Source organism: Mesoplodon densirostris, chromosome 5, assembly GCF_025265405.1.
Source record: "Mesoplodon densirostris isolate mMesDen1 chromosome 5, mMesDen1 primary haplotype, whole genome shotgun sequence".
Taxonomy (NCBI): domain Eukaryota; kingdom Metazoa; phylum Chordata; class Mammalia; order Artiodactyla; family Ziphiidae; genus Mesoplodon; species Mesoplodon densirostris.
Window position 1 is genome coordinate 123929864 of NC_082665.1, and position 19965 is coordinate 123949828.

General features: G+C 35.9%; 1 protein-coding gene across 4 annotated transcripts in view; it reads right to left on the reverse strand.

Annotated features, from left to right (window-relative positions):
• The window catches only part of TBC1D5 (TBC1 domain family member 5), a 545992-nt gene that overhangs the window by 220562 nt on the left and 305465 nt on the right, over positions 1–19965 (reverse strand). For all 4 annotated transcript variants that reach the window (XM_060099476.1, XM_060099475.1, XM_060099477.1 and 1 more), the window contains 4 exons: positions 14045–14147; positions 7306–7394; positions 5703–5753; positions 5539–5608 (listed from right to left, as the gene is read on the reverse strand). In XM_060099476.1, coding sequence (XP_059955459.1) covers positions 5539–5608; positions 5703–5753; positions 7306–7394; positions 14045–14147 — 313 coding nt within the window. The remainder of the gene's footprint in view (positions 1–5538; positions 5609–5702; positions 5754–7305; positions 7395–14044; positions 14148–19965) is intronic.

The following is a 19965-nucleotide window of genomic DNA, read 5'->3' on the forward strand; positions in this document are numbered from 1 at the left end:
CTCAGCAGCAGCCATAGTACCTAAATGGCACACTCTGAGGAAAATATATTTCTTGTGGCATAAAAGTTAAACATGAAAAAAAGTAATTGAAAACTGTCTTACTTTAAGCTCTCAAAACTATTAAAAAAGTCAAGAAATAAAGCAAACCAGTACTAGAAAAGAAGACATCCTCTAACTGTCCTTTGATCAAGTTAAATAGCTGGGTAGAAAGATTTTTAAATTCTTCAGACCAAAAATGTAGCTGACTTAAAAAAAAAAAATCTATGTGGGCAGTAAAACTTCCGTTCCTGCCACCCAGTATTAAGAAAGATCTGTAACTCCTTGTAATGTTTTCATGTAAACATCAACTACCCCCTCAAGTCTGTTGATATACCCTAATATATTATGGCTGACCTTTCTGCTGATGTTCAGTTCCCAGTTTCTACCTCTCTCCAATACTGGGATTTATAGCATCTTCTCTCATGATTATCTGCCTATCACTCATCCTCAGTCTACTCTAGTTCAAATTCTTGTTTCTGTTTCACACATGCTGCTTTTTCATACAGTTCTGGTCTCAGTTTAATCTCTACTTACATGCAGTTCCCTAAGTGAGCTCAGTCATTCACAGTGCTTCATCAACCAAAACCCATTCTTCAAAGACTTCCTAATCTGTATTCGTAACCTAGAACCCTGGAGTGCTTCCCATACGCTCAAATGTCGGCAAAGAATGTTAGACTGCCGAAGCGTCTCGAATTCAGCAGGCCTGCAACTGAGCTCATCACCTTCCGCTCGAAAACATGTTCACCCTTTCCCATGCCTACCTCAACCTATCCTCCAATACGAACACCTGGTTTGCCAATTGTAGCTCCTCAGAACCACTCAGGGGACTCTTGTATATGTCTCTTCTTCAGCACCAGCACCCTGACTTGGGGCCCTAACCATTCCTTTGCTCCTCATCTTGCTGCCCTCCAATTTAGTCTGCTTTAAATCCATCTTCCAAAATGCCTGGTGATCTATCTAAAGCAGGTATTAGATTATGCCAGATTGTCCTCCTTAGACATTTTTTTTTTTTTTTTTTTTTTTGGCCACGCCACACAGCACACTTAGTTCCCCAACCAACCAGGGACTGAACCCGTGCCCCCTGCAGGGGGAGTGTGGAGTATTAACCACTGGACCGCCAGGGAAGTCCCTCCTTCGACATTTTTAATAGTTCCCCATTATTTTCACTCTGGGAAAAACAAAACGAAACAATTCCAATTCTTTAGCCAGGTCAGCAAGGCTTTCCATCATCTAGTCAGCCTCTGTTCTCACTGTGCTTCCAGAGATACTGGAGATGCCATTCTTCTACCTGAAATATCCCCTCCCCAGTGTTTCCACTGAGGAGTCCCCATGTGTATTTTAAAATTTGGCTCAAGTGCCAGGTCTAGTTCATTATCCTCTTCTCTGCTCCCACAGTATGTGTTTCTACTTCTCTTCCTCCTAAACTGTGTGGTCTCTGAAAGGAATAACATCTTTTTGTCACTGGACCGGATTCAGGGGCATAAAGATAAAGAAGGTAAAGCTCTTGCCCTCATCATTTGAAGGGAAGAACTACAGAGAAAAAAAGCTCAGAATTCTGCATGAGAGCTGTGATTAATCAGGCTGGTAGAAAGCACAGAAGAGAGCAGGGGAGAGTCCTGTGTCAGTCCAGGGAAAAGGGGCTCCATCTGTCTGTCCAGGATCATTTCAAGGCTTAAAAAAGAAAAGCAGCCCTTTGGACTTCCTACAGTGTCTGCCCTAGAGTATTTAGGTCCAAAGGACATAAGACCATATTAATCTTTAGGGCTCAATTCATTGTTGTTAACTTGTATAGACAGGAGAAAGGGAAACCTCTATATTGTGCTCATGTATTATAAAAATAGTACATACAAAACACCTTTTTCTGATTTTGTAACATTTAGTACTCTCTTCAAATAATAGGATGCTTTAACTTAAAAAGATTTCCCCTGAGCTCAGAATACTTTATAGTAAAATCTCTTAAACTTAAAAAACTTGAAAGTAATGTTTCTGATCACTTAATGCTAAACAGCATAGCTTATCTAACAGTAAAAAATCAAAAACAGTGAAGACAGAGTTAATGTAAAACATTCCTTATCTTCAGTATTTTTTATTATAAAGAATGCTACTTGCATTTAACATACAGGATCAAATGAGATAGCCACAACTACCGATAAAACTAGAAAACTTTTCTAACCACTTATTAGTGGTATGCAAAGTGTGTTCTACAGATCATTGCCAGGCCACAGACGGAGCAATGCAGCAAGATAATGATTTCACACCATTATGTAAACCAACACACTGCTTCCTTCATCAAGAAAGTCTTATTATAAAAAGTATGTCGCTAAACTAGCCAGCATGCACAGTGATATGACTGAATTTTCTGAGGAACTAGAAGACCTGCACAATGGAGTGATACATTAATTTCTCGAACTTCTTTTTAAAAAGATGATTGGGGCTTCCCTGGTGGCGCAGTGGTTGAGAGTCCGCCCGCCAATGCAGGGGACACGGGTTCGTGCCCCGGTCCCGGAAGATCCCACGTGCCATGGAGTGGCTAGGCCCGTGAGCCATGGCCACTGAGTCTGCGCGTCCAGAGCCTGTGCTCTGCAACAGGAGAGGCCACAACAGTGAGAGGCCCACGTACCGCAAAAAAAAGATGATCAAATCATGAAAAAGAACAAAAAGGGGAGGATGAAAAAGGGATTCACTAGATACGCTTTTTAGGAATATATTATGCACTGATACACACTAATAATTAATATAAATCCTCAGAGGGCACATCTATGTGTTCTTTGATAAAATAAAGGTCTTTGTGTTGTCTTAGCCATTCTCATGACATGATTCAGTGAAAGCAATATGAATAAGTAAAAGTAAAAACCGGCAGCCCTCTCATTTTTATCATTCAGCTTCTCAGATGCTGTGAATCAGTTATAAAATACAAAATGACCACTGTGTAAAATGATCATGAGGCCTGTTAATTAAATGTCTTCAAAAACTCTGCTCAAAATCTGATGTTCACATAAGTCTATGACTCCATCAGATCACCTGCTGAGAATACAGAGCTACTGTTCATCACACATGCTTACAGCAAGCTTCCTCTGTAATAACCCTTACGGAATGGAGCATGGTGATATACAGCTGGAGTAAGACTTTATCACCTAAGCTCGGAGTAGACAAACTTTCTCTGGAAAGAGCCAGATGGTAAACATTTGAGACCTTCCAGGTCATACAGTCTGTGCTGCAGCCACCCAGCTCTGCCTTTGTAACGAGAAAGCAGCCGAAGACAGTAAGTAAACAAGTAGGCATGGCTGTATCCCCGCCAAACCTTTTTTATGGACATGGAAATTTGAATTCTATATAATCTTCATGTCACCAAATACTATTCCTCTTTTTATATTTTTTTCAACCATTTAATAATGTAAAAGCCATTTTTAACTCACAAGCCTTACAAAAACAGATGGCAGGCCAAATTGGCCTGCAGGCAGTAGTTCGCCCTGACCTCAACCAAAGGCATGAAAAGCATTAGTTATCCATCTCATTTGCGAAGAGACGGAGTGAAGGGACTGAGTAATACGTTGTTTCTAAATAGAACTCATTCAATTATACTAACATAAAATAAATTAGTCATATAGAAAATAGTATACCAAAAACTCTTAACAACAGCCCTTGCCAGAATAATTTGCAATTTTTCCAATATTGTGTAATAACAACGAGAAGACCATAATGATCTCTAAGTTAGCATATATGGTTGTTTAAAATGACAGTTAATTTGGCAATACCACTCCTAGAGATATGCCGAGAGAATTGAAAACATATGTTCACACAAAAGTTTGTATACAAGTGTTCTTAGCAACATTATTCTTAATAGTCAAAAAGTGAAAAGAACACAAATGTCACCAAGTGAGGTATGGAAAAACAAAATGTGGCATATATCTATGCAATGAAACATTATTTAGCCCTGAAAAGGGATGAAGTACTGACACATGCCACAACATGAATGAACAGTGAAAACATTATGCTAAGTGAAAAAAATCAGTCACAAAAGGTCATATATTGTATGATTCCATTTATCTGAAATGTCCAGAATAGGCAAGTCCAAAGGAACAGAAAGTAGATTAGTGATGCCCAAGGCTCTAGGGAGGGGGAAATGGGGAGTGACTGCTAATGGGACTAAAAGGATTTCCTTTTAGGGTGTTGAAAATGCTTTGAAATTAGATAGTGGGGATATTTGCACAGCCTTGTGAATATACTAAAAACCACTAAATTGTACACCTTAAAAAGGTGAATGTTACGGTATGTTGATTATTTCACAATAAAAATTATAGTTAAAGAATAAGGGTAAGAGGGAACCCTCCTACCCTGTTGGTGGGAATGTAAATTGGTACCGCCACTATGGAGAACGGTATGAAGTTTCCTTAAAAAACTAAAAATAGAATTACCATGGGATCCAGCAATCTCATTCCTGCGGATATATCCAGAGAAAACTCTAATTCAAAAAGACACATGCACCCTAATGTTCACAGCAACACTATTTACAAAAGCCAGGACATGGAAGCAACCTAAATGTCCATCATCAGAGGAGTGGATAAAGATGTAGTACATATACACAATGGAATATTACTCAGCCATAAAAAAGAATGAAACTGGACCTACAGATTATCATATGAGTGAAGTAAGTCAGAGAGAGAAAGACAAATATCATATGATATCATTTAAATGCAGAATCTTAAAAAAGGGTACAAATGAATTTATCTACAAAACAGAAACAGAATTACAGATGTAGAAAACAAACTTATGGTTACAGGAGGTGGGGGGGTAGGGATAAATTGGGAGATTGGGATTGACATCAACACACTACTATATATGAAATAGATAACTAATAAGGACCTACTGTATAGCACAGGGAACTCTACTCAGTAGTCTGTAACGGCCTATATGGGAAAAGAATCTAAAAATGAGTGGATATATGTATATGTATAACTGATTCACTTTGCTGTACACCTGAAACTAACACAACATTGTAAATCAACTATATTCCAATAAAAATTATTAGAAAAAAAAAGAATAAGGGTAAGAGAGAGTAAGGATAAATGGTATTGATGCTAAACATATAAATTCAATTTAGTGATGCATTAGTAAAAGCAAAACAACCTATTTGACACAGAGTTTATCTACATACTTCTGTGCCTATCAACTCACCAGGACAGCACAGATCAAGTAGATAAATACTCTTTTCATTCAAAGTTTATAATAGTTTTTATGAAATTATATTGCAGGCATAATATACACACATATCAAAGAAAGTTTCTATTTATTTATATGAAAATTTTTATATTACCTTTGTAAATCTGTCAATAATTAGAGATATGATTTAGACCGCCAGTTCAAACTTACTCCACAGGTATCTTCATATTTTCATTTTTTTATAGTGATAATAATGGCTTTTATTCTCTGATTATATGTTGTTACTAAAATCATTTGTTCCCTCAAATATATTGAAAAGATCGGTACTGTAAGATTTACCTTTTGACCATCATGCTCAAAAGTAGAAAACCAAGGTTCAGCAGTTTCCATAAGTTGTGAGAACATTGCACTAAAAATTAGAAAAATAATATAACCCCAATGTTAAATCTTCATTAAAGTAAAAATGGCATAAAAAAATAAAAACAGAAAGTTTTTGTACTTACTAGGCATCATGTTCCAGATACTCAGGGTTCAAGAGAGTTTTCATTTCCTCACTTAAAAAAGCGATACAATCAATCAGAATGTGTAATTTTTTAATTGAAGGAGATGCAGAGGTTGCCTTATTCTATACTCATAAGCCAACTTTCATATAATGTGTAAATGAAAAAAAGTTAGCCTTTTTTTAATAAAAAGAGCAACTCCATTAACAAACGAAATCCTTTCTTTCTATAAAGATCAAAACCAAATTAGCTGCCTGTCTGTACCACAACGAGGCAACTATCTAATTATTCCAAATAACAAAACTGAATGTGACAGTACATTCCTTGAATGTGCCTGATCTAGAATCAACTGATTATTCCACAATCTATCACTTGTCCAAAATGAAACAAAAAAATATATAGTTACTGGTCAAATATCCCATATTAAAACAGTAATTTATTTTCTTTCAATGGTTTCTATTTTTATTATGTTTTAACATCAATTAATCAGTGACAGCACCTCTTCCAAATCTATTTTAGTGCTGCTTTTACTTTATAAAGGATTGAAACAGTTAAAGGAGCATGTAGAACTCATTTAAAAGCTATTTTTTTAAAAAGCAATTTGCAATCATGTATACTTTCCTATGGAGTATATTCTGCATATGTGTTTTTAAAAAGATAAAACTGGCATGAAAACAGGATCCCAATACTAACCGCAACCTTATCATACTTCAGAATAACAGAGGCAACAGCACCTAAGATATGGTTACTATAGTCAGATCCAATAAATTTAGTATAATTAGAAAAACTCAAAGGAACTAGAAAATACTAATCTACAATATAGTAAACAAAAGTTGATTTGACAAATGCCCTAATATATGTTCAGCAAAATGGATGGCTACATTTGATGAATAAAGATCATACAGATAAACACATGAAATATTATATGTTAATCCGTTGTTTTCGGCACAGAGAGAGGCTAGCCTGTGGAATATTCCTGAGGAAGTTTTATAATCCCTCAGCTCTCCATTCCCAAGATGCTTCCCGACTGCCTCTCTGTCCCTTCTAGTTAGGGTATCTGAAGTTAGAAAATAAATTCTAACAATCGGCCTAAGTTAAATACAAGATACATTAATTTATTATCTCCAGCAAATAACTTCAGTAATTGTATCTCAAAAACATGAGAAGTCATTTTGTTTCTTTATACTGGGGTTCTTTGGGGGACTGTTCTATTTATGAACTGAACTGAGTCTGGTGAGGACAAAATATCTCACACATAAGGTTCCCTTACAGCTTACTGTGAAAGAATGGGTCACTGGAGGATAGAACGTATGAATATTAACAATCATCAGCACTTTGCTATTACAACAAAAATGTCCTCTTCTCGATCCGTCAGTTACATGTCTTCCTTTGGTACAGCTCTAAGACTTGCAAAGATATTTAGAATTCCAAGTTTGCCCCATAGCTGAAATGGGATTACAGTTATTAAATGGAATTAATAATCAGCCACAGGAAACACAATCAAATGTTTACAATTTACAAAATACCTTCAATATAAAAGGTGTTGAGGTTAAAAAAGGATTACAGCAGGGCTGACAAAATAGATGGAGCTCATAGACAAACTTGCCTTGGCTGTGCAGACTCACTGGCATGAAGAAAGGCTTGGTGGTCACAGTGGAGGGTGAAGACCATTGGAGCCAACAGCTCGTGCATGCCCTGAAATAGAGCCAGAGAAAGGGACGGGGGCATGTCCGGACTCCACTGGTGGACAGACGGGCTCAGCTAAAAGCCTCTGCAGCTGATCCCCGCCCCAGGCATTTTCGTATTATACAGAAGAGCATAAACATAAAAACCTACAAAGTGAGATTTTATTTAGTTTTAGAACTTGACTCCAATTCTACCACAGCAGGTATTCTTCTTTAAAACATGGAGAACAGCTCTCTTTTAAATGACACAACAAACAATAAATCGGCATGGTAGACAACCTTGCACCTGTCAGTTGCTTCAGGATGTGCACTCATAAATATGAATTTCATTTATGCAAATTATAATCATATGCTACAGTGTAAAGATCTGCAGTAAGAAGGGCAACTAAGAACTGTAGACCTAAGGAAATTACATCCAATGTTTTCATTATATAATGGCTCAAAATTAGGATGTCTGTAGATTTAGGAAGAGCTGAAGTCATCTAGCTGGAAATGTTGGATAATAAAAGAAAAAACCTTTAGCAGGTATGAGTTTTTAAAGTACGATTTTCAACATGTTTAAGCCAAGATGGCCATAATTTTTTTTCCTGTCTACTTCAACTATAAGGTTGCTTTTCAATTCATTTAGTGATTTCACCAATACAACTTTCTTTTTCCTTATATTGTGTTCACCTGTGGATTAAATACATAGGCATAGAAACAAAAAAGTATATTAGTTACTAAGTTGCCTTTCAAAGGGTATTATAAAAACCCATTATTTATCCATTCTTGTGAGGAAATAAGATATTCCACATCAGTGACCCGCCTTGTTAGTTGAGATTTTTTTCCCTACTTAGGCATCAAAAACATATTTTCGCAAGTTAAAAATGGATTGTACTCTTTTCTGCCTGTTAAAGTGTGTCACTATTTTCCTTTTGCCTACGATGATCTTTTACAAAAAAAGAAGACAAAACCCCGCCTCTACAGCAAATAACAATAAAATACTAAGCTGAGAGAAAAGAAAGTTTTTGCTGATGGGATTAGAGAAAATCCCCTGTGATGGAAGGACAGCCACAGGGACGTCTGCACGGTCTGGCAGCTCTGTGCTGTTCATAGGATGCTAGTTATTAACATAAAGTAGTACAAAAGGAAACTCTGTCAGAGTTCATTTATAAGCTATCACTAGCCTTGAATGAGAAGGACTTAATTTAATTACATTTTTACAAAATAATTTATGATCCATTGACAATTTACTTGTGATTTGGGACAAATTACCACACATCACTTCAATCTTTTTAGGTGACTGTCTCCTACTAAACAAATCTTGAAAAGACTATTCCTTAGAAGAACTTGGTACTCACCCATAAAGAATGGAATTAAGTGTTGCTAATGTGCTTTAAAATCATTATGAGGGGTTTATTCTTCTAGAATAATCTCAAGTTATCCCAAAGACCAAGTGACATAATTTTAATCATGAAAGTAATAGTTATTTATTGCACAGAACTACAGAATATCTAAAACAAAAACAAAAACGAAAAAAAAAAAGGAAGGAGGGAAGGCAGGAAGGAAGGGAAGGAAGGCCAAAAGAGAAAAGAAAGAAAAATTAAAACTGTGATAGATAGCTTTGCGGTAATCTTTTTTGCTTATTTCTGATAATTTCCTTAGGATAAAGTCCCTAGAAGTAAAATTTCTGGGTAAATGAGCTAATAAGACATTTGATATATACAATTAACCTGCCCTTTAGAAATAATTCCCTCACTTCAGGGCATAAAAATCACCATTTCACATACCCTCATCTTTATTTGTAGTGTTTTTTAAAAATCCTGTCAAATTTTACAGTCAAATAGTTGTTTTAACTTATTTAAATGCTAGTGAGGTTGAACACAAACATTTCAGTGGTCATTTTTATTTAATGAATTGTCCATTTTCTCCTAATGAAGAGTCTCCCTTCTCCTGATGATCTATAATAGTTCTTCAGCAATTCAGGAAATTAACCCTTAGTTATTTTTGTTACAAATACTTTCCCATGTTTATAACTTGCCTTTTAATTTTGATTATGTCATAGTAAAGCTGTATACTTTAAAACAGTCAAATCAATAAATCATCTTTCATGATTTCTTATTTTGTTTTTATGCTAAAAAGACCTTCCTCATATTGAGATTAGATTAAATATACAGGCTCTTTTTGTACAGCTAATTCTTTACCCATCTGGTATTTAATTTTGCCCTGAAGAATAATATGTATTTTTCCTTCCCAAAGTGTTAAACTAATTTATTGAATAATCACCATTTATTGAATAATCCATCTTCTCCCAAGAGTTCTGAAATGTCATCTTTATCATAAGCTGAATATTTAGCTCTCATTTTTTCTGAGTTTTTACTGGTATTCCATTGGTTTATATACTCTTAACAGGAACTTTACTACTGTAATGTCTTGAGCTGTAAAATACTCCATTTCCCCATATTTTCTATTCTTTTTCTCAAAATTATCTTGCCTATTCTAACATCTTTTCATCCAAATGAAAATGTAATTTAGTTACATAAAATGCTAAACAAAATACTGCAATTTTTATTGCCATTGCATTAAAATTAACTTGAAGAAAATAGACTTCTTTAAGAACACCAGATCTTCCAATCCAAAAATATGTGGAACTGCATAGTTTTTATTAGGTTTCTTACTAGGCTTTGGTTGTTGGTGTTGGTGGTGGTGGCGGCAGAGATCTTCTGAATAGAACTCTTCCCTGCAGTATGTTTTCTAACTAATTAAGGATGGTTTAATACGAAACGGTTCTTGCCTAAATGTATCTTCTCATTTTCCCTGAACGTTCTCTTCCCTCTAGTTTCTGTGACACTCCTTTCTCCAGATTCTCCATTTGCTCATGCATCATTCACCTTCATTTATTCCAAAAATTATCTATTAACTACATATGATGTGCTGGTAACAGAAAAGTGAATGGAGTGGGCAAACTCCTGACCATTATGGAGCCTGCAGTCTAAACAGCAAGACACACAATAATAAAATGAGCACAGAAGTACTGTAGGTTATAAACTGGGACAAGTGATACAGATATGTATACGTATGTACATACATACATAGACAAACCCAGCTCCTACTAAGGCTCAGCACATACAAGGTGCTCACTGCATAGTGGCTGAATGAATGAAATAGCCTCCATTCAATATAGTGAGGGGTAGATATTTCATTTATCAACACAAGGGTAAAAGCTGAACTATGATAAGATGAGAAATGGAAAAGAATCATCCTGAATTATATTTTAATATTTTCCATCAATAAATAAGTGCTTTTTGTATAATGGAAATTAAGAGTCCCCTGAATACCATTAAGACAATCTTTTACACATTCAGTGTTGACTTCCAACCAAACTAGGGATATTTTTCTCGAATACACTTGTAAGAGATTACTGGTTTTACTCTCAATTTTAGACTAGTAAAAACCTGATTAATAATTACAAGTGGCAAGCAAACAGACATCTTTAAAGGAAAAGAGAACTATCTGGAAAGAATGATCATAAATTCAATATGCTGTAAATCTGACAAAGCATAATGAAAAAGAATGTATTGTCTGTATACTTCTTGGTTCCCAAAATGTGTATTTTGCTTCCATCCACACCATCCGCGTTTCTGCTTGCTTACAGCCTTTTTCCCTGCTGGATCCTTAGTAGTCACTGCACTCCAAACTCATGCCAGTTGAAAAGAAAGGTAACAAAGTTTTCCTCATCAACAGTCTGTAGGCTCACAAAATTGAACCTGTTCTTTTATCTGCCTGTGTTCATTTAGCCCACCAAGCAGTCTTTATTAAAGCTGAGGCATCAGGCAGTCAAAGTTCATTAATACCATTTATATAATCTCTGCAGTTTCAATTAACTCAGCAAGACATTCTACTACATGATAACAGTCTCATTAATTCAATAAAATCCCATAACTATTAACAATATGGTCGATGTTAAACGGGGTGTCACCTAGTACAAAATAATAGCTTTAACAGCTTGTGATGAAACTTAAGGTTTTTTCTTAAATTTGATCTGGCTAAAATATTCAGTCCTTTTACAGCAAGGGATTATTCCTATGTAAAGAATGTATAGAATTTTTAACATTAACAGGTAGTAATTTAAATCTTAGAAAGTGATACACAGGAGTAAATTAATAATACTTTCCTATTCAGTAATTGATAGACTTTGTCTAAATGATCAAGAGTCTGATCTGTTTATAGTCTTCCTCACAAACGCAGTGGGCTGCGTGCCTCACAAACGGTGGATGGTGCAGTTATGATGTTTTGGTTCCTTGTCCATGGAACTTGTTTCCATTATTATAAGATTTCCTGAATCTAGATTTTTCTTTCTCGAAAGAAAAAGGGGAAACAAATGTATAACTTGGGATAATTTTATTCCGACTTGATTCGTTATCATCAAATTTTTTACTGTGAGATATTTCCAAATATTTGAAAGAGAAAAGTGCACGCTGAGGAGACAGGCTTGATGACAAAAGCCGACACAATGAGAAGAGGAGAAGAGAAAAACAGAAATAAACCTGGATCACTGGTGAAGAGCCTGAGGTACTGAACTAACAAATGCTGCGGAGCCATTCTGCCCCCAGACTTCTTGCAAAGTGTGTTAATAACATCCTTAGACTGTAAGTCATTCTGAATGGAATTTTCTGTTATTTGCTTCCAAAAAATCCTGATATACTGATTGAGATTTATTTTCTCCCAGTCTCCTTTTTGGTTTGTTTTTGGTCTTTGCACTTTATATCTCACCTGAATAGCCTGTCTTGCTTGGGAAGACCTTTCCTACCCTGAGATTATAAAAAAGAAAAGTTCTCCTAAATGTTTTTTCCAGAATTTTAATGTAATTTTAGTTTTTATAATTATATTTTTACTCCGTCTGGAATTTCTTCTCCCAATAATGGTATAATTTAATCTTTTTTAGATGGAAAGCCAAATACAGCAAGTCAATATCCTTTTCCCATTGAAAGAAAACGTCCTATCTTATATGAAGATCTAATTTACAACTGAACCTGTTCTTAGCTTGTTCCACTGATCTATTTCTCAGTTCCCACATTACTGTCACATTGGTTTGATCACAGAACATTTATAACAGTTTTCAGATCTCCCTGTGCCATTCTCCCCTTCCCCTGAATTCTGTGGCAGCTCCAACATATTTAATACTGACTGTAGCAATGATAACCATCACAGCTACCAACATGAACTCATAATGAGCACTACATGTTTTTAACTCTACAAAGTCAATACTATTATTGCCCTCCTCAACGAAACTAAGGATTAGAAAAGTTACATGTGTATATTGTCCAAGACAAGGGAGCTACTTAAAGTGTTGGAACCGAGATTCAAATCAAGGGATCTGAGTCTAGAGCCAGGGATCTTAACCACTAAGCTGTATTATCACCATTAAAATGACTATAAAGCTTCTTGGCATAAAATTTAAAATCACTGTGCCTGGTTTTTAAAAACCATATCTCTCACTTAGACTATCACTGGAATGATAACACATTTACATATTAATTTGGGAAGAAGTAATATTTTTACTTAATGTCTTCCCACCTAAAAACACGTTATCACTTTTCTATTTATTCAACTCTTGCTCCAATAACATTTATAGTTTTCTTCATATAGCTTTTGATTCTATATTATTACATTTATTTTTAGACATTTTATAGTTTTGGTTGCCATTATGAGTAGGATATACTTTTCCATTTCCCATTCTAAAAGCTAAATATCACCATGTAATTAATATAAAGACATATTATTAGTATCGAAACTAAGATAAAATTAGTTCCCTTGGATATTCTATGTATACAATAACAAATACATTATTTAGGACAACTGTAAAATGACTTGATTTATTATCTTTAAACAAATCAACTTTATCTCAAATTAAATACAATGCTCTCACCATGCAGATGTTTTCTGTTATATTACACTGAATTTGGGTTGTCATCAGTTGGATGTCATAACTTTGGATTGTTGGAGAATTTATTAATATAGTTTGAATTCTCATTTAATATGCATTTTGAGAAATACATAAAAATATCTAACTTGGCATATTTTTATTGGAACCCCATAAGGTTAAGTGCAAACCTAGATACTTCTTTATATATTAAGTAAAAAATTTACATTTTGAAAAGAATAAACATAATCCAATAATCTTCTTTAATAACGAGATGAATTAAACATCAAGATCACAAGAATATCATATAAATTTCAGAAAGTTTAAAGGAACTTTCTGCAGTTATATTACTGGTAGATTTTGAAAAGTAAAAGGACATTTGATTATTCTCTACATGACATACCACATATTTATAAATGCTGTACTTAGAAACAATATTTATATATACAACTCTGAAAAGTTTTATTACTAGATTGCCTTCAAAGATGCTGTTTATAAACAAACTCTCAAAAGTTGAAAGCAAAGATTGAATGCCTCATAGAAGACAATTTGGTGGAATGTCTTATAATAAGGAAGAAGCATATGTGCGTCAATGAGCTTACCTTTCTCACCATGCAGCTGACAAGCAGCTCTTTGATTGCTTTACTATTATGATGCAACTCTGGATACAATAAAGGCTACATTATTGCTCTATCATTTGTCAAGCTGTATAGAAAATTCTGAGTCAATGGATGCCACCTGTACGATATTTTCATTACCTGTTTATAAAGCAACTGCTCGTTTTCTCTAGCATAACAGAAAAGAACATCTGTAAGAATTTTTCTCACATTTTCTTGTTGGAAAAACTGCATTTCAGGAAACCTGAAAAAAGAAAACACAGGATTGAAATCGGCTAGCACAATTCCAAGAATTACCCTCAAATTCTCATCTCTGAGAGGTGCCATGGGCAGCTTTTGGTTTCAGTACAAGTCTGTATTTGCCAGGCAACTTATGCCATAGGTGGGACTCATGTGTTAAAGAAAAAAGGGTGAGAAAAAGGGAAACTACTGGATACCCTTCAACATCTAAATATTTCAAATGTCTTCATATGTAAATGTCATCATATGCATGATGAATACAACAGTTTTTAAGCAAAACAAATTATAGCCTATGCATTTGGTGTGGGGATTGCTTTGTTTTACCCCATTTGGTATACTGTAATTTTGTAAGTACCAACTTTGTGAAAAAAAATCATTATCCTATTTTTTTGATGCAAGTATCATGATTCAAATTATTATACATGACCACACCATTAGTTTTATCTGATTAAAACACAGACTTCAAATGGACCGAGTTAGTCAGTATTGCTTAAATGATCTCTGGATCAAAAATTCTACCAGGTGCTTTGAGGTAACGTGAAATACAAAAGGGCAAGAGTATCCACCTGAAAGGAGCTTAAATAGTTGTTTATAATGCAAGAATTTACGACTGCAACAACCCACAGAGCAAATACAGAGCAGTGCAATACACAGTGAATATACAGTCGACCCTGTGGATCCCTGGGTTTCGAATCTGCAGACTCAACCAACGGTGGATCAAAGATGTTTGGGGAAAAAAAATTCCAGAAAGTTCCAAAAAGCAAAACTTGCATTTGCCAGCATGCCAGCCACTATTTACATGGCATTTACATTGTAGTAGGTATTACAAGAAATCTAGAGATGATTTAAAGTATATGAGAGGATATGCATAGATTATATGGGTATATTGCTCCATTTTATACAAGAGAGTTGAGCATCCATGGATTTTGGTATCTGCGGGAGTCCTGGAACTAATCTCCTATGAATACCGAGAGACGAGCCTATAAGGGAAGAAGGAATGTCCTCTAGAAATAAGCAGCAAATAGGTTCAATCACAAAAGGTTTCAACAAGAATTTTTAGGAGAGGAGGAACATGGAATATCTGTGGGAAAAGTAACCAAATCAGAAGGAAAGTTATGAAGACACAGAAGGCAAAGAGTATTCCAAATGTAGAGCACTGTATGGTATTAGCAATGCAAAAGGAAAGTATCAATACTTCCATGAAGTACTGCCACTTGCAGCAGGACCACAGGACAGAAGAAAAGGTGGGAGGTGTGGAATAGAGCTTTGAATGCAGTATTTACAACTGAGGAAAAGCAACAGAGGGACTCCACATTTCTGAATAGGGAAGTAGCAAAGAAGAGAGTATTTGAGTAACTCTAAGTGGGAATAAGCCTGCAGGAGGAGAGATTGCAGGAAGGAGATAAGAGGACATTATACTGAGGTGAAATGGAAAAATCACAAACCTGAGAAGAAAAGCCGAAGTTCAGATTCCTGTTGCATAACTGTTGGCTGTGTGACCTTGAGTAAATGGCTGCTTAAAGGCCTCATCTATAAGTAGCGATAATACTACTAATCTTGTGATCAAGATGAAATAATGCGAAAGCGCCAAGAACAGCGCCTGGCAGCAGACGTTCAGGAAGAGAGGTGATTGCTAGTCTCTGAGTACTGGTACTTTAGGTGAAGAAGATGTGAATGAGGTCGCATTGGGACTAGAAAACATGAGAATATGTAATAAATACGCAAGAGGCTGAAAAGGAGGAGCGCCTAGAGCACGGAGGCATGGGGCATCAAGGAAACAGAAAAATACTCCTTCGTTAGTCTCGTAAAGGCAGCAATGGTTATTTTATTCATATTCTGATGGTTTACTGCTTCTTATTTCTGGCAACCTCTGCTATTTTCTGCTTCCTTCTGATCCTCTCTGGGCACCCTGTGAGAGTTAGAACTTTCTCGCCAGTTCAGGCTGGGATCCTGGGTGGACTATGCTAATGGTTTGTGAAGCATCTCTTTCCTGGGCCTAATTTTTATAATAAATTACAGCCTGTTTCATCTTCATCTGTTCATTTGACTTTTGCTTGAAATTCCCTTGGATGTACAATTTGTCCCCAGACACAGGTATATGACCTGTTCTCTACCAACAAGGAAGCCTCTACTTTGGGGGGCCGGTAATCAACAGTCCATGGGTCTGAACAAGGTTCTCTCAAGTCCACGCATAAATCTTAATGTGACGGCCCTCCAGACAGCCCAAACTGAAGCTCAGGAGTCTGACTAGGCACAAGTGACCATAGCTCCTCAAGAGGAGAGAAATTACCTGAAAGCAGATTCAGAGCAAGAATAATAACTATATCTTAGAAGCCAAAGAAGTTCCAGAAAGGTGTCAAATGCACTGAAGCAGGAAAGAAACAGAAAAACTTGTTAAATGACTTATTTGGGACAAAAGAAAGCTGCTAAAACCTTTAGATAGTCAAATATCCCAAATTAGAGTAATCAGGATGAAAGATAGGTAAGTAGTTAATAAAATGCTGAAAAGAAATTTCTTGGGAAAACTTAGTCACTGAAGTAAAAACAGAGTAACCCTTCTGAGATGAAACTGTTTCCCCTCCTTCCTCATCAGATGACTTAAATCTAGCCCTGTCGCGAAGTAGGCTTCCTGTCCCAGGAGCTGGACAGATCACACAGATGAGTGATTTTGTGTGTCCCCTTCCATGACTATGCTTTGGAAACTGTCTATGAACACTGGCACCACCAAATTCCCTACAGTTACTGCAATCTGAATGGACTATGGGAGAAAGTACTAAAACCTACAACATTCACTTTGTAACAAATATCCACGAACTATATAAAGTAAGAATTTAATACCTTACTACTAAAAATGTAAATTATATTACATATCAATTCAGTTTCATTTAAATGTATACTAACCACTCGTAAGACTAAAAACTAGAGATCTATAAGAATCAAATTGCAGGTAGATAATTTAAATTACCCACTTTTAGCAAATACCCAATCAACTGAAAACGTGTATTAGGCAGACACAGCGTATCTATGTGACAGCACACCATCCACAATTCTAGTCTACAATGCTGAAGTGTCAAGTTAGGAAGTTTCAGGATATCCTCTTTTTTAGAAAAGTGTGAGGTGTTCTCTAAATTCTGATGAAGAATCCATAGCATCAAACAAGTAACATGGGAAAGATTTCAGAAGAGTTCCAAAAAAGAAACAAAAGTTTATGCTATTTTCAGAAGCTGGAAAAAGAGATGACATTCAGAGAAGTTATAAGCTGAAAGAGTCCAGTTCAGAAGGTAACAGGTAAGGAGAACGGAAGCAGAGAGATTAATACCTGCTCCAGTATATCTGGTAGTTAGCAGGTTAGCAGTACTTCCCAACTGCCTTGCTAAACAATGTGTCAGAGATATGCATTGAAGTAAAATTCCATGAGTTTAGAGTTACACAGAAGAACCTAGGTCATAAGGTTGATGAATATACCTGAATAATAACATATTTCCTACAATAAATACTTGGTTTCGTATTAACAGGCTTCAAGTGAGAAGGCATTCCATCTATAGGAATCAGAAATAAAAGGGAGAAAAGTAGTGAGTAGGTTCTCTAGGAATAGTGATAAGCAGCTTTGATGATAGGTTTTAAGTTTCAAAATAGCTTCCCTGACATCTGGTGTTGATTCAGGGCAGGTAATCTGAACAGTAGTCTAACCCGAATACCACTGGAAAGGCAAATCTGGTTTTGAGACAATAACAAAAATCACAGAATACAGACCGAGGCTGGAGTCAACAACTGTAAAGATTTTGAAAAATCAATAGTGACTCTACAGTTTCATGCAAAAAAGAGAAATGGTAGTATATTCATTAAAGATGAGATAGAGAAAAAACAGCTTAGGATTGAAGCTAGAGACATTTATGATTCACTCAAGCCAAACTATCTGATAGGAAAGTAAAAGGAGAAAAGAATCACAATAAGTGGGAACTGAAGATAAATCCTAAATTATTATTAGAAAATGAAAGTCAAGTAATTCCTGCATTTGGCCAGAAATGAAAGTGGAGATGGTAAACAGGTGAGGATGAAACTCTGATAGAGATAAAAAGCTAAGAAAAATTAATATTAAAGTATTCCATGATGTGATTTAGACTAATACCATCGAACATTTTTACCTGATGGAAAAAAAGGTGATAATTCAGTTTTAACTTAATTGATCAATATTTAAAATGCAGGAGTTTCTCTCTCAAGATGTGTGCAGGTACTAAATAGACAAATTTTACATAGTGCAAACTAACATCAAGAGATCTAAAAGTCTGCTGTGTGTGTTTTGGTTTGTATCTTGAAATAACCCCACATTCGTAGGCAGTATAGTTTTCAACTTAAGTTTTAAAAAAACTTTCATTATCTAACATCTTTCATATATAATCTTTTCATTATAATCTTTCATTATAAATTCCAGCATTTATAAAGAGACAATAGTAGACTGAATTGCAGCATAGCCATTGCCCAGCTTCATCATTAATCAGTTCTTTTATTTTTTTACATATCCTCCTCTCTCAGTGTTGCATTTTGAAGCAAACCTGAGACATCACTACACCTATAATATTGCAGTGTGTATTTCTAAAAGATAAAGACTCTCTAAAAACATAACCATAGCACCACTTTAACACTATAAGTAATAAAAATAACCCATTGATTAAATCAAATATACAATCAATGTTCAAATTTCCCTAAAAAATTTTCAGTTTGTTTCAATCAAGATCCAAGAATTTACACTACAATTTGTTGATATATCTCTTAAGAGTTTTTTACTCCATAGACTTGCCCCTCCCTCCCTCCCTTCCTGCCTTCCTTCCTCTCTCCCTCTCCCTCTCTCCCTTACAATGTATTTGTTAAAGAAACCAGGCTCTTTACCCTGTAGAAACTTCCCACATTCTGAATTTTACTTATTGTTCTTCCATTTTGTTATGTAACACGTTCCTCTCCCCACCCCCCACCCCCGCATTTCCTATAAACTGGTTAGGTAGGTCTAGAGACTTCATCAGGTTCAGGTTCAACTTTCAACAAAAACCTTCATGGGTGGCATGGTGGCTTTAGTACATGTTCACAAAGTCTTTGGCACTCCTCCCATACAAAGGTGGAGGAGCCTAACTTCCCTCCCGCTGCAGATGTGCTGTCCTCAGTGATGAGCTTCTCACAGAGAGAAGACAGCACAAGTGATGCTGCGACACAGCTTCTGTCTGCCTCTCCGTCTGGACACATCGTGGAACCCAGACGCTGTGCTGCTAGGAAGTCAAGCAGCTACAGGAGAGGCCACGGGGAGGTGTTCCAGCCACAGCTCCAGAGGTCTCTGCTGAGAGCCAGCTTCAACAGCCAGGCAGGAAAGTGAACACATCTTCCACTGATTCCAGTCCTTAACCTTCAAGCTGGCCTGGCTAACACCATGTGGAACAGAGACAAACTGCCTGCTCAGCCCTACCCAAGTTGGAGATTCATCAACAAAATTAATTCTGCTGTTCTTTTAAGCTTTGGGGTGGTTTACAATGCAGCAATAGCTAACGGGTACAGATGGTACTGTGTACTTCCATCAGGAGGCATACATTTTTAGCTTCTCTTTCTGTGATGATCGATGATCATTGCCTAGATGTATTAATTCATTAGAGGTGGTAAGATGGCAAGACTACAACTTTATCCTTTTTTCTTTCATTATTATCTAAAATACATATATAAAGAAAAATTTACCCTTGTCAATTTTTAGTCATACTGAAGTACAGATCACTATAATTTTGAAAAACATAGTTTGTTTCCATTATATTTACTCATGGATGCTTGTGGACATCTAAGCTCTA